This window comes from Glycine max, chromosome 16 (genome assembly GCF_000004515.6).
Source record: "Glycine max cultivar Williams 82 chromosome 16, Glycine_max_v4.0, whole genome shotgun sequence".
Taxonomy (NCBI): Eukaryota; Viridiplantae; Streptophyta; class Magnoliopsida; order Fabales; family Fabaceae; genus Glycine; species Glycine max.
The window spans coordinates 35,957,650-35,975,724 of NC_038252.2; the positions used below are offsets into that span (position 1 = coordinate 35,957,650).

General features: G+C 28.9%; 1 protein-coding gene across 1 annotated transcript; it reads left to right on the plus strand.

The window, feature by feature from the left end:
* Nucleotides 1-5,730: 5,730 nt before the first annotated feature.
* LOC100811730 (uncharacterized) lies at nt 5,731-8,107 on the plus strand. Its single transcript, XM_003548160.5, has 3 exons — nt 5,731-6,113; nt 7,359-7,429; nt 7,756-8,107. The coding sequence occupies exons 1-3, from the start codon at nt 5,876-5,878 to the stop codon at nt 7,828-7,830; spliced, it is 384 nt and encodes a 127-aa protein (XP_003548208.1). The 5' UTR covers nt 5,731-5,875; the 3' UTR covers nt 7,831-8,107.
* Nucleotides 8,108-18,075: the final 9,968 nt, after the last annotated feature.

Below are 18,075 nucleotides of genomic sequence, written 5' to 3' on the forward strand. Positions count from 1 at the left end.
GAATTGAACTTACTACTAGAAGTTTACTACAACTGATGCTCATTGCTCAAAACATTTATAATAATTCATGCAAATTGTTCAATCAACTGAATTAGATCTCTTGGTTCATGTGTAACTAATTAAGAAGTGTAGTGTTTTCAAAATCTTTCTGATATCTATCAATTATGTCAAACTTTGTCGATTTTCTTGTTAGAGATATTTAACTATTTTTTCTACTCACGTAAAAGATCTGGAGTATTATTCTCAAAATCTTTCCAGCCATTTTGTTGTGACCAATGATACAAATGTTAGATTAACTTCAGCTCCAAGGAATTTTCCGTTTGGCCCAAAGCCAATGAAATGGAGTTAGAAGGGCATGAGGTAGAAATTGTTTATGACCTCAATTGCAATAACAGTTGGAGACAATTTGGATTTTGGACACCTCTTTTGCCTAGTTTAATTGCTATATCTCACACAAAATAGCACAAAAAAATGAAAATTAAACATAGACATTTCAATCCACAGATCCCAGAGTAATCGCAACCGTTATCCTCACAAAAATGTACTATTTATAACGAGTGTCTTTCAATCGTCAAAATTACACGACCTTTTATTTGTAACAAATTTTTTCTTTGTTGTTTTCAATTTTTTTTAATAAGAATTTACTTTAAAAAATCACATTCGTTTATTTTACTTTTGTTTCAATTTGTTTGTTTAGTTCTCTTAACAAATAACACGATTCTTTTCATAATAAAAGAATTACATTTCATCCTCCCACACACAGTCTTTTAAGAAAAGTTTGGTTCTGTAGTTGCTCGTGAGCCTTAGATTAATTTATTCAAATTGTGCATGAACGAAGATTCAAATATTTTTTGTTATTTGAATTTTTATATCATTGTATGATTAAATCTTCTTAACGCACATGTATAACTTTTTTAAGAAAAGTTTGGGCATTGTTATTTTCTCGTGATTGGCACCTCGAAGAAGTGGATAAGCTCAACGACAATGAGGTTCTCTTTAAGCTCAACAACGAGGATCCCTTTGAGTGCAAACACAATGGTAACATCTAGGTTACCTACGACTAAGAGTGCAGAGACAAAATGTTGTGTTGTCAATGCGAGAAGATGGTGAACTCTTGGTGTTTAGTTACTAAGAAACTGATAGAAATATGGTTACAATATTAAATTGTAAAGGAGAACTTTACTTTTTCTTTCCGAATCATAAGATAAGATCATGTTGAATCTTATTATCTTAAAGCTGTTTGCTCAGTTGTTCAGAAGTCTCCATGCATGGGATTGAATTTATTGCATGCATGACTATTATCATATGTTGCATCGTTTTGTGTGACTATTAAACCACAGGACAAATAACACCCTCAATTTGTACTGATTAATAATAAACAAAATTAAAGAATAATTTTCTTAAAAGTAAAAGCAATATGAATTTTAAGATGAAAGACGATAGATAATTTCATATCATCTTATGATTAGATGATGCAAATACGCTTTTAATATTTTATATTGATCTTATCTTTTATTCTACATTCTTTGTAAAAGACATTTAATGATCCCAATCGCAACCATTTTCTCTCCTAGAATGTGTTAAATGAAGGAAGATATAGAAGCAAATGGAAGACATACGAAACAATGATTATCTCTTGATGTGTACCTAAATATATATTAAAGACCTCTGCACAAGAAGAACAAAGAACATTGCTGAACTTACTAAGATTTCTTAAGCCTTCTTTATGCCTTAGTGAAAATTCTTTGAGAGAAAAATCTTGTACTTCATTTGTATATTCATTTGATATGACTAGTATTGTGAGACTTACTTTTGATTAACCAACTTATTAGTGATTTTGGTATAAGCTGAAGAGACATTGATTCAAAGAATACCTAGGGTGTTTCCTTGCAGAGACATATGTAAAGTCTTCTTGGAGGGTCATGAGATTAGTAAGGTTGAGAATATGTGATTCAGTTTTTTTTACAAAATTTGTCCTCTATAGTCGACTACTTGAAAAACTGTGCAATGAGAATGGTTAAAATTTGTAGTTTCTTTGAGGTTGGCTTCTGTGTCATGAAATTATTGTTCCACATTTTGATTGAATTTACTAGGTGTGATATAACATATTTGTAATGGATGAAAAATTGCTCCTTGGTTTTTGATGAGTTGATCCGAGATAAGAGTAACTAGAAACTATTCTGAAGTGCTCTTTGGAGAAAATAATTAAAGTATATCGTGCTCTAGTTGTGGCCAAAGGTAGAAAGTTGGGTCCGGTTCAAACTGCGTTGGGCTGTGTTGAAATTTATCTTAATGGAGAAAAAGGAATATTTCTATTTACACTTCCAACATTTACTAAAAAACCTCCCTTTTCCTTTTTATTTAAATTTACCAAAATAATCTTTCTTTTTTGTCTTTTTTGAAAGATCACCTCACCTAAATTTCAAGGACAAATTTGTCTACAATTTGATGAATACACCAAGCCAAGAATACCTTGTCTCAGCTCTGAAAATATTCATAAACGTGAGGCTTAATGCAAGCTCCCATTGTCTATGAATTGCATCTTTTACTTTGGAGTTGGGCATTGAAAATTTTAGCAGCCCAGTATAATAACAAGCCATTTTAGGGATTGTGAAAGGACAGGAAGTCGTTAGGTAGTGATGACCCTAATTAAGCTGGGGATTAGAATTAGGTTTTTCTATTATTCTTCCTCTCTCTAGGGCATGTTCTTATCTTTTCTTTGACCTTCTCCATGGTCATGTTTGAGTAGTCATCTTGTTTAAGATTGGGTATAGCCTTTTGATGTTTTTAATGGATTTCTAATGGTCTTTATTTTTATATGCAAAGTTTGTTTTCTTCTCATCAGTTGATTCTTTTCTTATTGTGCTTAATTAAATGAATTGGTCGATTTTCTATTTTGTCTAACCTTAGATGTTGGATTACTCACATAAGATAGAACAATTAGTTACAAGTTATAAATTTTTTAGTTACATATATATTTAAATTTAAGTTAGTGATAATTTAATAAATAATTTAGAGGTTGTTATTCTTTGTACGTATTCTACATATCTCTCTCTTGTACACTTATAATTAAACTTTGAATAAAATCTTAATTATTCTATTTTTTAAAAAAATAATACACATAACCAGTCATTTAACCGTTTTAACTTCAGCTAATTATCAATTACCATATACAAGCAAATAATTCATCTTCTTAAAGCCTTGACTATATATAACTGAGACCACGTCATGTCCTTCATCCAAAATCAAGTTTGATGTTTTTATTTTTCTCAGCAAAAATAAAATAGATATTAATAATAGAAAAGGTATTGGATATACCAATAATAGAGGACAAGGTTAGCCATGACAGCACACCATGACCCTGAGAACAACCCCCTGAAACCACAAGGTCGCTCACTCGCTCCCTATTTAAACCAAACAAGCATATATAAATAAAGAGTAACCTTGGTGATAGATAAATATTGATAAAAATAAGTGAATTTTAATTAAAAAAATATTTATTTATTTATTGAATGATTCTTTAACCAACCACTTTAAAACATTGATTACTAAAATTCTTCAAATTTTTGTTAAACAAAAATATAAAGGATTTTGTTAATCGGATTTAGCAAATAAAATAAGAATATTTTAGAAAATAAAATAGTTTTCAAACATCAATTGAAAAGTCAATACTAAGTAATATTGTATTAATTGTAAATTCGTTACATATGTATTTTTTTATTATTATGAATTTAATTATTAATTTTTAATCAATAATTAAAATATATTTTTCCATCTATTTCTTACTTTAGAAAACAAATACTCTAAGGATAATATTAATTTACTCAATTAGCACCTTAATTAAATTATTTTAAAATAAACGTTAAATATTTCCATGACATTATTTTTTTTCTTCTCTTTTTATTTGTTTCTTAACACAAATTTAATTTTATTTATTAATGTTTAAAATTTTCAGATAATGTTAATTATTATCACTTTTGTTATATCTATATAAAAAAAGATAATAATATGCACATATACATACATAATATCAAAATAATACATTAAAATAGTGGATTCTTGTTTTTCGTAATCTACGAATTATAATCTTAAATAAAAGAAGAACAATAAGAGTTTAATAGTCTTGTATTTTTAACATAAAATATTTTACATTTATCATGTAGATATAATTTTTAAGATAATTGGTATAAGTTAACAAATTGGTTTGTAATTAAGTTACAGTATAAAAATTGTTTTATGTTATATGTAGTAGGTACACAGTCTCGTAAAAAATAGAAAAATCATTTTAATATAAAGTATAGTCCCCAAAATATCTCCCTCTCACTCTCATGATTGTCAGAGATATTTTGTAACTTTTGCAGATTTGAATTCAACCCTACGCACTCGAATATCAAATCCGTTCGCTACTCGCGTTTCTATTGATAAATTATGATGCTTTAAAAAACACTTTTTCACTGTTTAAAATGTTATTTAAATGTTTTAAAGACAAAAAAAAAAATTATAAGACTAAAATTAAAAATAAAAGTTTATAAGTAAAAAAAAAATACTAAATTACAAAAAGACAAAAATGTATTTAAATCTAATTTATATTTAATTTTTCACAAACAGAATGTAGTAATATTTAACTTAACATAATCTTCAATTCTTTTACTTTTTCTTCTTGATCGAACGACATTATAGCATATAATCAAATATACACTAATTTAGTTAAATAATCATGGGCTTATTTATTATTAAACAATATATCATTTGCAGTAAAAAAAAAGAAGAAGAAGAAAGAAAACAAACAATATATCATTCAACGAGAATATTAAAATATCTTTTCTATAGATAGCACTTTTGATAAATTATATATATATATATATATATATATATATATATATATATATATATATGTATATATGTATATATATATTAGCTTCATAAGTTTATCACGTGCGCTATAATTTAATTTGGATTAACTTTTGAGATTTTTAATCATAAGTTTTCTCCATTAAATATTTTCCTAGACAACTATTACATTTACTTGGAATTTTATTTTCTGCTTTCATTTTTTGATTTTACTTTTAATTATAAAACTGCCATATTATTTTTGTTTAGTTTTCTGTTTTCAAAAAGAATTATACAGGAAACACGGAAAACATTTTATTTTTGTTTTCTCTTTTTCATAATTATACACAAAATAATACATGCTATTTCTAGGATTTAATATTAGGATTTAAAAATTTACATAATTTAACTAATATATTTTTAAATTTTAAATATTTCAATGTAAATATTTTATTTAAAAAAATTTCAATTAAAACTACATTGTATATATACGTGTCCGCTAATAAGGATAAAATATTAAAATATACCAAATATCATGATATTTTTTCAGAGTAAAACAAGGACAACTTAAAGTGCAGTTCTTTACTTGTTTTCTGTGGATAATATGTAAATTGTGTTAAAAATAACATAAGTAATTGAAACAAAATTTTAAGTGGAGAACTAGTCAGCTAATGGTATTGTTAAAAAATTATAAATTTTAATGTACCATATTTCTAAATTAAGAGAGATTCATTAAATAAAATATATCTTTAACTATGCTGATGAGAAACAAAATATTACTTCAATAGATTAAAAAATAAACTCATATTTTATAAAAATATAGATTTGATATCTACTGTGATCTAAGAAATTTAGAAATAATATGTAAATATCTTTTTATAAGTATTTATTGAGTATTGAAATCTGTTATCAACCAAATACACTTGATCCTTTAACCCATCGAAACCCTCTCTTCAGACATCATTAAAACAACCTCACTCTCCTCCTAGGAATCCCCGAAGAAACTACGAGCGCCACCGCAGCATCGGTTCCTCCACCCACCGCGATGGCGCAGGTGCCGGCGAGCGAAGCGACGGCGTTCTGGACGGACGAGAAGCACGTGCACTTCCTCAACTCCATGGAAGCCTCCTTCGTCCGCACAATGCTCCAAAACCAAGGCAACTCCGTCTCCACCACGCGCCACTCTCTGCCACTCGACCGTTACCTCCCCGACTCTTCCGAATCCACCTTGGATTTGAAACCAAACCCTCGCCGCCGCACCATAAAACACCATGCACCCTCAGGTACGTGATCGCAGCCCCCCTCACACCGTTATTATTGTTGCTTTGGGTTTTGATACTTTGAGCGAACAAATTGTTGGGGCTGAGGGTGTTGATAATGATAATAAGGCAGCGTTTGGGTGCACATTAATATTGTTTTCTGATTTGGCGTTTGATGAAAACGGGTGCTGGCGGTGAACCGGTTTTGTTTTATTGGTGGACACTGTTTGACTATCTAAAGTCTTAAACCAAACAGCACGTAAGTGGACCGTCGAAAGCATCAAATATGCCCCTTAGATATTTGTAGACAGTAACTACTTCTTTTTCCTTCCTTTCGGATCTCCTCACTCCTCTCTCTACCATAAAGCCAATTTTTATTTTTCAATTCTTATATCAAAAATCAAAATACTACACTATACACTATTCAAAAAATAACGAAAATTTATTACAACATTCATACTTTTTTTTATCTATGAACAAAAAGGGTTTTCCATTTTCACATGTTGTTGGTTAAACATTCAATTATTACACTAAGAATAATAATGTGCATTGTAATTGTTTTTTTAAGATATGTGCAATATAATTAAGAATCTATAATTTTATTTATATAAACATAGATATATATTACACCGTCCGGTAGTAGTATAATATCTTGTAGCAATGATTTTTTAATACCCTATATAAATTTTCAAACACCCAATTATCTTTCTTTATTTTTCTCTATTTCTTTTTTCCTACCACATTAGTATTCATTATACTCATGTTTCTCTCTCTCTTTTTCTTTTACTGGACTTCACATAACAGTTAATGGGTGGTGTCTAACAATCATTATAATATCTTATGTCGTTAGTATAACTAAATACGGGATTGCATGTAAGAGAATATATAATTAAATAAAAATTATATTTACAGAAAAAAAAATTAAAAGATAAGATATATTAGTCACATGTTTAGTTTAGTTTAATCAGTTTAATTGTAGAGACATGATCGTTAAGATATTATTTCTCAAAATTTAAAGTGTTTATTCAGGTAGTTGACAGAAAAAAAATCTTTGGAATTTTATCATGTATTTTATTTTATGAAAAAATATTTGAAATTTTATAGCCATGTTTTTCAATGTATTCTTTTTTATGAAAAAGATCTCACACGATCCACTTCAGTTTTGGGTCCCTGTTATAATTTTAAAGAAAGTTCACTTTTTGACCAACGTTTTTTTTTTCTTTTTCTAGTAATTCTTATAATTAATTTGGGGGCTGTTTCTTGAAATAGATTCAATGGGTCCAACAACCAGAAGAACAAGGAGGAGATCATCTCAGCCCTACAATTCGTCACAGGACCAGGTGTGGAGATGAAATATTCTAGAGTGTTTCCAACCGTTGGATCATGATAATGATCCAACGGACAAAAGCATCACTTTTTATCATAAGCTATGTTGGTTCCAAAACATACGACACCGTATTAATTAACCAAACACGTACCTACATGTGGAAAGATCTTAAATACAAGGAATACTCCTCACAACACATGTTTTACTCGATCTTGTGCTGTACAATAATGCATTGTTCGAATTACTATATTAAACAAGAGAAAGATATTTAGACATAGATATATGTATTATGGATCAGGAAAAGGACTAATGTGTTATTTCCACGTGTCCTCCATACAGGCGGTCCCACAAGTAGAAAACGAAAGAGAAGGTGCAGCATGCAATTGGGACGATGATAAAAGAGCAGAAAATTAATGTTTAGTGTACCTTTTTCCACCAACCTCCCTACCCCTCTTTCATTTTTATTCTGCCCAGTTCTTTTATTTTTACCATTTATTTGTACTTTATCTTCTTCCCAAAATTTGTCTCCTCTAGTATATAGTATGTAGTATTTGGTCTTTTTCGATCTTTTTCTCAAATTCGTGTCATGTAAGGGTTTTTTTTTTTTAAATATCGAAGTGTTGGCATTTAACTACCTTTCATTTATTTAGAGCTTTGTGTGGGGGTATTATTTGATTATTAAGTTGAATTTAGCTAGCCGCTAAAATCTTCTACACAAATGAGAAGATATTAAGAAAATGTGTACATTAAAAGCTTCTACTCTAGGCAGCACTGGCATGATGTCATTCCTACCTACCAGATGCCATTATCTAAGCTGTGCTCGATATATCTTTTATTTCATTGCATCAGTGTCAACATAATTTCTTTTTTTCTTATTTTGGCAAATTAAAGAAAGCAAGCTTTAGGTAGATGCTTTGGATAGGAGATATTTTATGAAAGTTCTAGCTAGGAATATCATATCAACATTATTTGATAGAGGTGTGGGGGGAGAACAGTAGAAGAATATTAAATTAAGTGAACTTCTATGATATTTTCATAGCTGTGTATATCATATCATGCAACTATTAATAATTAGTGGAAAAGTCTTTAATAGCTAATTGAAAATTAAATATGTTTAGTATGGTTTTAGAATAATTATATATATAAAAATCAATAAATTTACGATTGATAGCATGTCATGATTGGATGATATATATATTATAAAAAAATATTCTATATGTACATATACTTTTTCTCTAATTAATGTTAGAGTAATTTTAATGCAACAATAATAAATTATATCATTAGTTAATAAAAAAATCATGATTAATATGATTTTTAAAATAGTTATGATAAAAAATAATAAATTTATGAATATATAAAATTATAAACTGTTAATATTATACAGGACACGTGAATGTATGGGTTGTGATTAGTACGAAGGTGGATTAGACAGGGACATGAGAGGAGTTTCCAACCTTATCCGTATGAATATGTTGGTAGTAGTGGATGGTTGGTAAGTGTTTTCAAATCAAAATTCCGTGATCCATACTGTATACTCTTCTCTTCTTTTAGAATTGTTCCATCTCATCGCCAACTTTGCATCATTGCTCCTCATGTGAAGTCATATTCGTCCATTCATTGATGAAATTTTAATATTTATGTGCTTCTGAAAATCTGTGTAATTCGATTGGTTTATATATATATATATATAGTAGCTAGTTATCTTCAAGCTAGTGGTAGTAGAAGTTGAAAATTAAGTGTTTACTTGGTTTGTATACTATAATAGAATTGATTAATTAATCTGTTAAATGTGATTGAGATGCTGCATGTCTTAATTTTCCTCTATATTATTTCAAATCGAAATGATAAAGAATAATTCGTAGCAATTAAAAGCATTACGAAACACGAACACCTTTTGTGTACTCTTTCTTTTTCTTATTATTTATTTGATAAGAAATAAATGGTTTTACAATGTCTTCATACTACTTTCATCACTGTCCCGTTTAGGCCAAATATCAGTTATTTAAAAAGAATAAAATATCCGATATTGATTAGTGGAGGATCGTTTTATCTTAATTTGTGGTTCAATTTCGAATTTAAAGACTGCAGTTGTGTTAAAATTTGAGAGTTCTATTGTTCTTAATTATCTTACGTACTTGAGTTTGAATAGAAGTTCTTAAAGATATCTGGTGAATTAATATTAAAGAAGTGTTTAAAAAAGTGTTGGATTTAAAAATATGAAGTTACTAATATTTTGATAAAGGATGATGGTTTGTATGCAAATGTGAGGACTGCCATCATCAATAATGTTGAAAGTAGTCCGATGTCATGTCACATTATAAGTATTCAAATACTGGGTTAAATGTATTTTTTTGTGCTTATTTTTTTTTATTTTAGTTTCTGTAAAACAAAAGTCCTTAGGATTCGTATTTTTTTCTCATTGATCATTGTGATTAAAAAATATTAGTGAAAACTAAAAAAGAATTCTAGGAACTAAAAATGAAATAGTCACATATTTATAAGACAAAAAAAAAATTAAATCTTAAATTAAAAATTAATATAAAATAAATACTCAAATACGTAATATCATATTTTCAAAATTACAAACGTTCAACTTGATATTTTTTATGTTATAGGTTAATATTTAAGGCATAATCTATCTTGTTTGAAGATATAACTTATTCTAAAAGTTTTTACGTACATAAACTTGATTCACGACAAGTTTTATAAAATTACAATTTTGAGTCATAATTGAAAGAATAAGAAGAAATTGTTTAGAAGGCTCCCCTGTCATAAGGTTGCTCCAGCCCTGGAGGGAGAGGAATTGTCCTAACATATGAGAGAATGAGAGAGATAAAGCCAGAATGTGCGTGAAATATGAAGAATAATGAATATCTAATCGGGGGCTAAATGGTAATAAAAAATAATATAAGTGTTAAATGATAATAATTGGTTCGGTTAGGTTCTTCAAGTTTTGTACACCCAAACCTAATACTTAAACTAAATAAAAATATCAGGTTTGTTGTTTTTTAATTTGAATCTAGAAAATGATTCAGATCAATTTGTATGTTTTCCTTCGATTTGATTAAAATTTATTGGGTCATTGGAATGATGTGGACCTATATCCACCCTAATATACACCCTAACATCTTTTTTATTTTTTAATTTCCAAAATACTATCTATACACTCTTGGAATTTCAAGTTTCAAAAGAAAAAAAAAATACCAAAAATTTAGAGTTCCAGAAGTATAAGTTTGGGTATACATCATTTTATAATTTTGAAAAAACATTAATTCCCGGGCTTAGAGATCTAAAATCACATTCTTATCTAATTTTATAATTTTCAATTGATAAAGAAATGTGTGTTAGAAACTAGAAAGAGTGTTTGCTATTTTTTTTTATTTGTATGATTTTATCTTTTAAAACTTCGGACTTCTAGAACTATAATTACCCTTCAGAAAGTTCAATTTCCAGCTAGAAATTAAAAATTCAATTTCAGAATTTGGAATTCTGAAATTGCAAAATGGCTGGGATGTTAAAAAAAATAAACAAAAAGTAATATCTTTAATAAGAATAAGAATACAGTTAATAAACCAATCTCAGGCACCAATAAAAAAAATGAGAAAACAGGTCGGTAATGGAAACACAGGAAGCAAAACTTACCTTCAATGGCATCAATGGTACAAGCTACCTTTAATTACACATGAAAATAGCTTCCTCCAATGGCCATTAATTGTTGTTGGCGAGGTGGAGGGCAACGGGGCGACCAGAGTGAGGTAGAGTTGAGGTGTAGATGATAACAGCGAAATATAAACTAATTTGATGATTAATTTGGATTAATAAGTGGGTTTAATTTCTTTATTTTATTATTATTTTTAATGAAATAATAAATAAATTAATATTTTTGTTATTTTTTATTGGTAAAATTCAAAAGAAGAAGATTTCAAATACTTTAGAGAAAAAATTGATACAAAAACGGGAAGAAAAAATTTGAAAGAACTGAAAAACCCGCTTAGCGTGCACTCTCGCTCACTGCGCAACACACGCTTAATGCTAAAAAGGTCGATGAAGAAGCCCAAAGGCATGCTTAGCACGAAAGCTCGAAGTCAATGTGAAAATTAAACTACCTAGTGCCTATATAAGGAGCAGGAAGTAAAAGAAAAAAGACATAAAGTTTTAGAGAGAACCCACACACTGGGTCTATCCCTTAGGGGAAATTCTCTCTCTTTAGTCATTCATCATCTTCTTCCATCCACATCAACCCCCAAAAGTGTAAAAGTTTCTCATGACAATGAGAGGCTAAACCCCCCTTAGTTAGAGCCTAGAAGGCCTGAAAAGCCAATATATGTATTGTAATGCTTCATATCTATCAATGCAATCAGGTGTTTTCTTTCCTATTATCCTTTCTTATTTTAATTTCATGTATCATTCATTCTTGCATCATCTTTAGGGATTAGTCGTTCGGCAGACGATAATTCTTAATAGAAATACAAGGAAGTTCTTACATGCATTAGTTTTCAGGATTATTCATAGGGAAATGGTAATGTCTAAAGAACTGAGAAATGACATCTCAACATTGCATTGCTAGAGATAAGGTGACTTTGTTGTGTCTTTGCATGCATAATTTTTATACTTAATATTGTTAAAGAGATTTGGGAGAGATAATACATAAATTAGACTCTTTATCGTGAGGGATCTGGATTGAGATTATGTGGGTAGGAAAAATTCACCAAATTGATAGAGAAAAATATAAAATAATACATCTTAGGCAAATAAGACTGACTAGCTCCCAACATTATCACATTCTGAATTTATCTTTTTTTATCTTCATCTTATCTTTTACTTTTCTTATCTTATCTTTCTTTATCTTCTATTTTTTATCTTTATCATTTTTTAATTCAAATATTTTATCTTTTCTATTTTCTATTTTTTTCTTTAAATCGTTATCTTATCTCCTATATTTCTTTATCTCTTGCTTTTTAATTGAGTTTGCATCAATCTAGGTACAAACAAAATTCTTTTAGATTCGACATTCGGACTTTCGAATACTTTACTACTTGTTCACAAAATTGATACACTTATCAATCGGTTAACAGTAGAGTTGACCGTTTGAGAGACAGACATGAAAGGAAAAATGGCACATAAGAAAACTGAAAGGAGGTACTAGGCATTTTTGTCCATTTGGGTGTTTTAACCTTTATATGGGGTGCAGGAAGCAACAGCCCACGCAACATCATCTTAAATGAGAGGCCGTATTGCTGTCCAAGCCCAAAACAATTGTGTTAGCCCAGCCTTAAATATTTTGTTTGACTTTTTTTGTGATAAATAAACGGGTTTTCATTCCCGAAACATATAAATCATGCGTCAAAGTTCAAAGGTCAAACCATCTGACTTCAAATTTTGTACTACTATCATATTTTGTGGGTAGAAATTGAAGAAACCCTCTCAATTAAGAGTCTGGCGAAGAAAAAAAAGAGAAGTATTTCTGCTTTAAATTTGCTAAGACCTTTTTCCTGAACTCATTAAAACGTGTATACTCCCCTTTTGAGGGCATTTTACACATTTATAGAAAGATCAATTATATGTGATTTCATGATTTGAGAATGCCCCTATTTTAAACTACCCTTCAGAGAAAAATTAACACGCACACACTCACAAAAATATCTTCCTTTCCTGAAATCCTACTATTACTGTATTAGGCCTATCTCTTTCTAAATGATGGATAGAGTGGTCTACTTATAAGTTATAATATAGAGAGAAAACGATACCACGAATGTCCAAGGTAGGGCTACCAACAAAGAATAAATGTCTTCGTGAGTAATGGTTAACTTATTGTTAACGCTATGGAACACAATATATTAGAGAATGGATCACTTTATACATCTGTTATTCAATTACACAATTGATTTTTTATGATCTTCCCTGTAGGAAAAAAAACAAAACGCTTTGCAATTGTTGTGATAGAGTCATTGCTAAATTCAACAGAAGATAATATACTTTAATAAAAGAAATGTCCTAAGTAAACACTACTGTGTATATGAATTATGTAAATCTTAAAGTTGATTATAAGGCATTAATAAATCAACAATTTGAAGAAAGTTACTCCGATATTCTTAATTTACAGCAGCAACACAAAATTATTATCAAAAGTTGAAAAATTATTGCCAAACTTTCAAACTTAATCTATTATAACTTTTTAAATTTAATCTAAAATATTTTTAAGAAAAATAAAATATATTTAAATATTTCACTTAAGTATCAATTATATGTTGTCAACTATTATTAATATTTATCTTATAAAATTTATAATTTAATCATATACATTAAAAAAATTATTTCTGTTACTCATAAGTATTATTTTGACTTTAAAACTAACATCAGTTCTGAAGCTTCTCAAATTCAAACATTCACACCGCATGTCCCCACAAAAATCAGCAATTTATGTTTTACTTTTTCGTCTTGCCATGCTAATTTGTTCTATCTTGAGGTGACATCTTACCATATATGAGAGAAAATGGGCGACAGCAACAGCTAGCTAGCAACAGAAGTCACATCCTTTGCTGGATAATTATATTCATCGTTAGCTCATATTATTGTTCCAGAAATAGGATAAGCAGATAAAAGCTGTGGCTAAATTGGTGGATGCAGCACCTTTGGAATTAAAGTAGGGGACCAAGGAACAAAACTTGGATTAGTAAGGATATCCCACGCGTTTGGCTGGTAGGGATTCGGAAGAATTCGCAGTTTCTCGAACAACATTAAGAAAACGATCGATGACAGAATATTTGAGGCTGGCAATTTGGTCTGATAGAGAGAAACTGTCTGTGGATATATATGTCTTTATATCTTTTTTGTGTGTATTTGTCTTCAATCTTTGCAGCATATTTTAGTTGTAACATTTAAGGGGTATCTAGCATAAATTAAGATTAATAAGGAAGGGCATCCAATGTTCTAAATTGTATTGTATTTTGCGTGTCACCTATTATAAATCTTTTTTTCTGTATTCGATTCTCACAAATGATAAAAATTGTAATGTACCTTAATCATCCAATTTTGTTTTAAATTATAAAATTTTCTTGAATAAAGATTAAACTGTAGAATTTCTATATATATAGAGATTAAAACGAAAGGTATGTATAGGTATATCAATCAAATTATTAATTAAATCTTATAAAAATAAATTGAAAACCAATATCATATCATGCATCTTTATTATTGTCAACACCATCATTGTTACTACTGGTTGTTACCACCACAATCACTAACACCACTACAATCATTACCATTGTCATCGACATCATCATCATAAGTATCAACATTGTTACTACCATCACAACTATCAATATTATTGTTATTGTTACGGTCTATTGTCATTATTACTATCACTATCATCACTCCTATCATTGTTACCGTCATCACTATCACTACCATTGTCATCAATTGGTGCTACCAACATTGTTATTACTACTAGTTACTACCAATATTATTATCTTTGTCATTGTCACCTCAAACATCTCATCACTGGTATTGTCACCATCATCGCCACCGATATTACTACCACCATCATGGATATTTCTATTGTCACCGTTGTTGCTATCATCATTACTACTACACAATGATACTCTTAAATTAATTTTAATACTATGAAATTTTCAAAATAAATTTATTTTAAAACTAACCATATTTTATTATTTTTAGAAACTAAAATAAAAACTGGTCGTTAATTTTAAAAATTTGAAAACTCAAAATTAAAAATCACCCAAAGAGGACCTATTAGCATGTTCTAAACATTAAAATCATTTTGCCACTAAACTCACAGCTATTGAATCAAGAGAGGAACCACAATCGAGACAGTTTTTCATTTCTAAAAAAAATGTTGAGCCTAAACATGCCAACAAGTCTTCGCTCATCGTTCGTTTTCAGGAAGCCTGAATTTTGTTACCACATTTTTTTTCTCCCAATACTTTTTGCATCCCCTTTCTTCCATGCGCAGGAACATGAAATCGCACGTGGCCATGTCTGGAACAGCTACCAATTAAGCAGCATTCGTGCTTGAAAATGGGTTGGAAACTTGCAGCACTTAAAGGAAAGATCTCCCTAGTGACTTAAATTAATTATTATAAAGAGTAATAATTTTCAAATATAAACAATTCCTAATAGATTATTAATTCTTTACACTCAAATTTAATTTATATAAAAAATTAATTTCCTAATTTTGACGTACCCACTTAAAAAAATTTGTCCTTATATTGCAATATTTTGTTTCCAACACTTGTAGTTCGTTCACTTTATAATTGTTGTCGGTGTTAGAGTTTTGTCCCTCCCGTTAGGTAGTGTTAGACACCATTGGTTTCAGTCTCACGCGAGTACATGACTAAGTAACAGATGCTTAGTTTGATTGCATGTCCACCTGACTTACTTGGTTCATTTGCACAGCCTTTCCTTTAGACAGTTGTCTAGATCTATCCTTCTTGTGTTAAATATTTGTAAGTATTTCAAAACTTGAGAAGAAATCAGTTTTACATTTCTTGAATGAGAAATCATTATATTTGTTTTATTCTGAAATGCATTTTATCAGAATAAATTTTTCAATAAAACAAAATATTATTTTAATAGATTTTTAAAACAATATAATTTTTCAATGTTGCAATAATTAACATATAAATAGAATTAATTATTAAATATATGCAACACCCCCTACTCTTAATTTTTTATTAGCCAAATAGAATATTATGACACTCACTCACAACCAATCAATCATGTTCATCTATAACCGGGAAAATACTTGTAGGGAAAAGGAAAACTAAAGTTAATCACTTTATATGCCAAATATATACAGATGCAGTTCAAGTTTCATGAGAGGAACGGAAAGTAACCTACCCATCTCTATCTCTCCCATCATAGTCTGTGAGGAGAAGTATCACTGTTGCTTGGTAAGAGGGTGTGGCATTCAGGTTTTTTTTTTTTTAATATGCTTTTGAAAAATCCTGGTGTCATTTTAATTAATACCTCTCAAGTCTCAATAGTCTAGAGTCCTAACTTTGTCCTTGCAGATTTTATTTGCTAATTGAATCAAAATATCTTATAAATGATTAAGACATTTGTCATCGCATGAGCTGAATGGCTGGCACAGCTTCAGACATCACACCAAAATGAGATGAAACCACTAGGTGATCAACCTTATAGGTACAAACTTTCATCGGCCATTCTATAAAGAAAATAATTTATAAAGTATTTGAAAGGAGAAATATGTATTCACCTGCATGCTTTTCTTTAAATTAAGACGGACATTAAAAGGTTTATGAAGAAAACTCATAGTGAAGTGAATTGAATATGAATCCCTAGTTCTTGCTTCAATATACTAAATATCAGACTTGGTTATAATTAAGATATTGAGAACTGGTCAAATTCTATTATAATCCAAATATTTGCTTAGAACTTATATATATATATATATATATATATATATATATATATATATATATATATATATATATATTTTGATGATGTGTGAATGTTTCATATAATTTTGATAAAATTATAAATAAATATCTTGAATTTTTGTAATTTGTTCCCTCTGTTATGATATATTTGATCTGACTATTTCCTAATTTTGTGTTTTAATTGTAAGTTTTGTAATTTATTTGGTCAAATTAAAATTTATGAACAATAATTATTTTAATTAATTTTTTTTTTGTGACATTTATGTAGCTTTTGAGATACATACTCCAACTTTTTTTTAATAAGCAAAAGGAACATCATATATTAAGATAGCAGCAAAAGTAGTGCCATGATAAAAAATAACTACAAAACAAGTCCTTTGTGGCTAATACAAAGGAAAAACCAACCACAAAGATGAACCAAAAAACAGCTAAAATATGCTTCAAACAGTCCTGAAGCTTGAATTATACAAGGAACAATTGCATACTCAAAAGATTCAAGCTGTGAAAAGGAACATCCTATACCAAAATATATATTTCTAGTCAGACATAACCAACCAGAGACATAAACCAAGCAAGCACCCAACTCCCCTAGCCTCTAAATACAGCAGCTAGCAACCACCACAAGGACCAACACCACCAGCCAACCCGCAACAGACCATAAACAATCCACCAAACAATCCTACAAGCATCTGAGATGCTCTAACTTATGACGTACTTTTTTGGGTCTCCAATATAAGAATTTTTTTTGTTTTTTTTTATAAATATAACTAAGATTTAACTAATTTTATTATATTTTATGAAATTATCTTTAAAATATCTTTCATTTAATAAAATTAAAGATTTTTTCATATTTGATATCATGTTCCAATAAAACGTAATATAAAAAATAAATTCATTTTTAATTAAAACTCACACACTTTAATGAATATAACTAATATTATTAATAAGTATATATATATATATATATATATATATATATATATATATTCTTATAATCAAGGCCGAAGGAAATATATGTTATAGGATCATGAGTCACAATATATATGTGTTCGAGCGTGTGTTTTTGAGAAAATAGATAATGATTTTAAAAAAGTTATATAAATTAGCTATTATTTTAATATGATATAATAAAACTACAATTTATAATTTTAAAATTTATATATAAAATGTTTGGAGTTTTGAACCGCGTAAATAGTAAAAAGCACAAGTTCAGTTCAATTCGATTTTGTTCGAA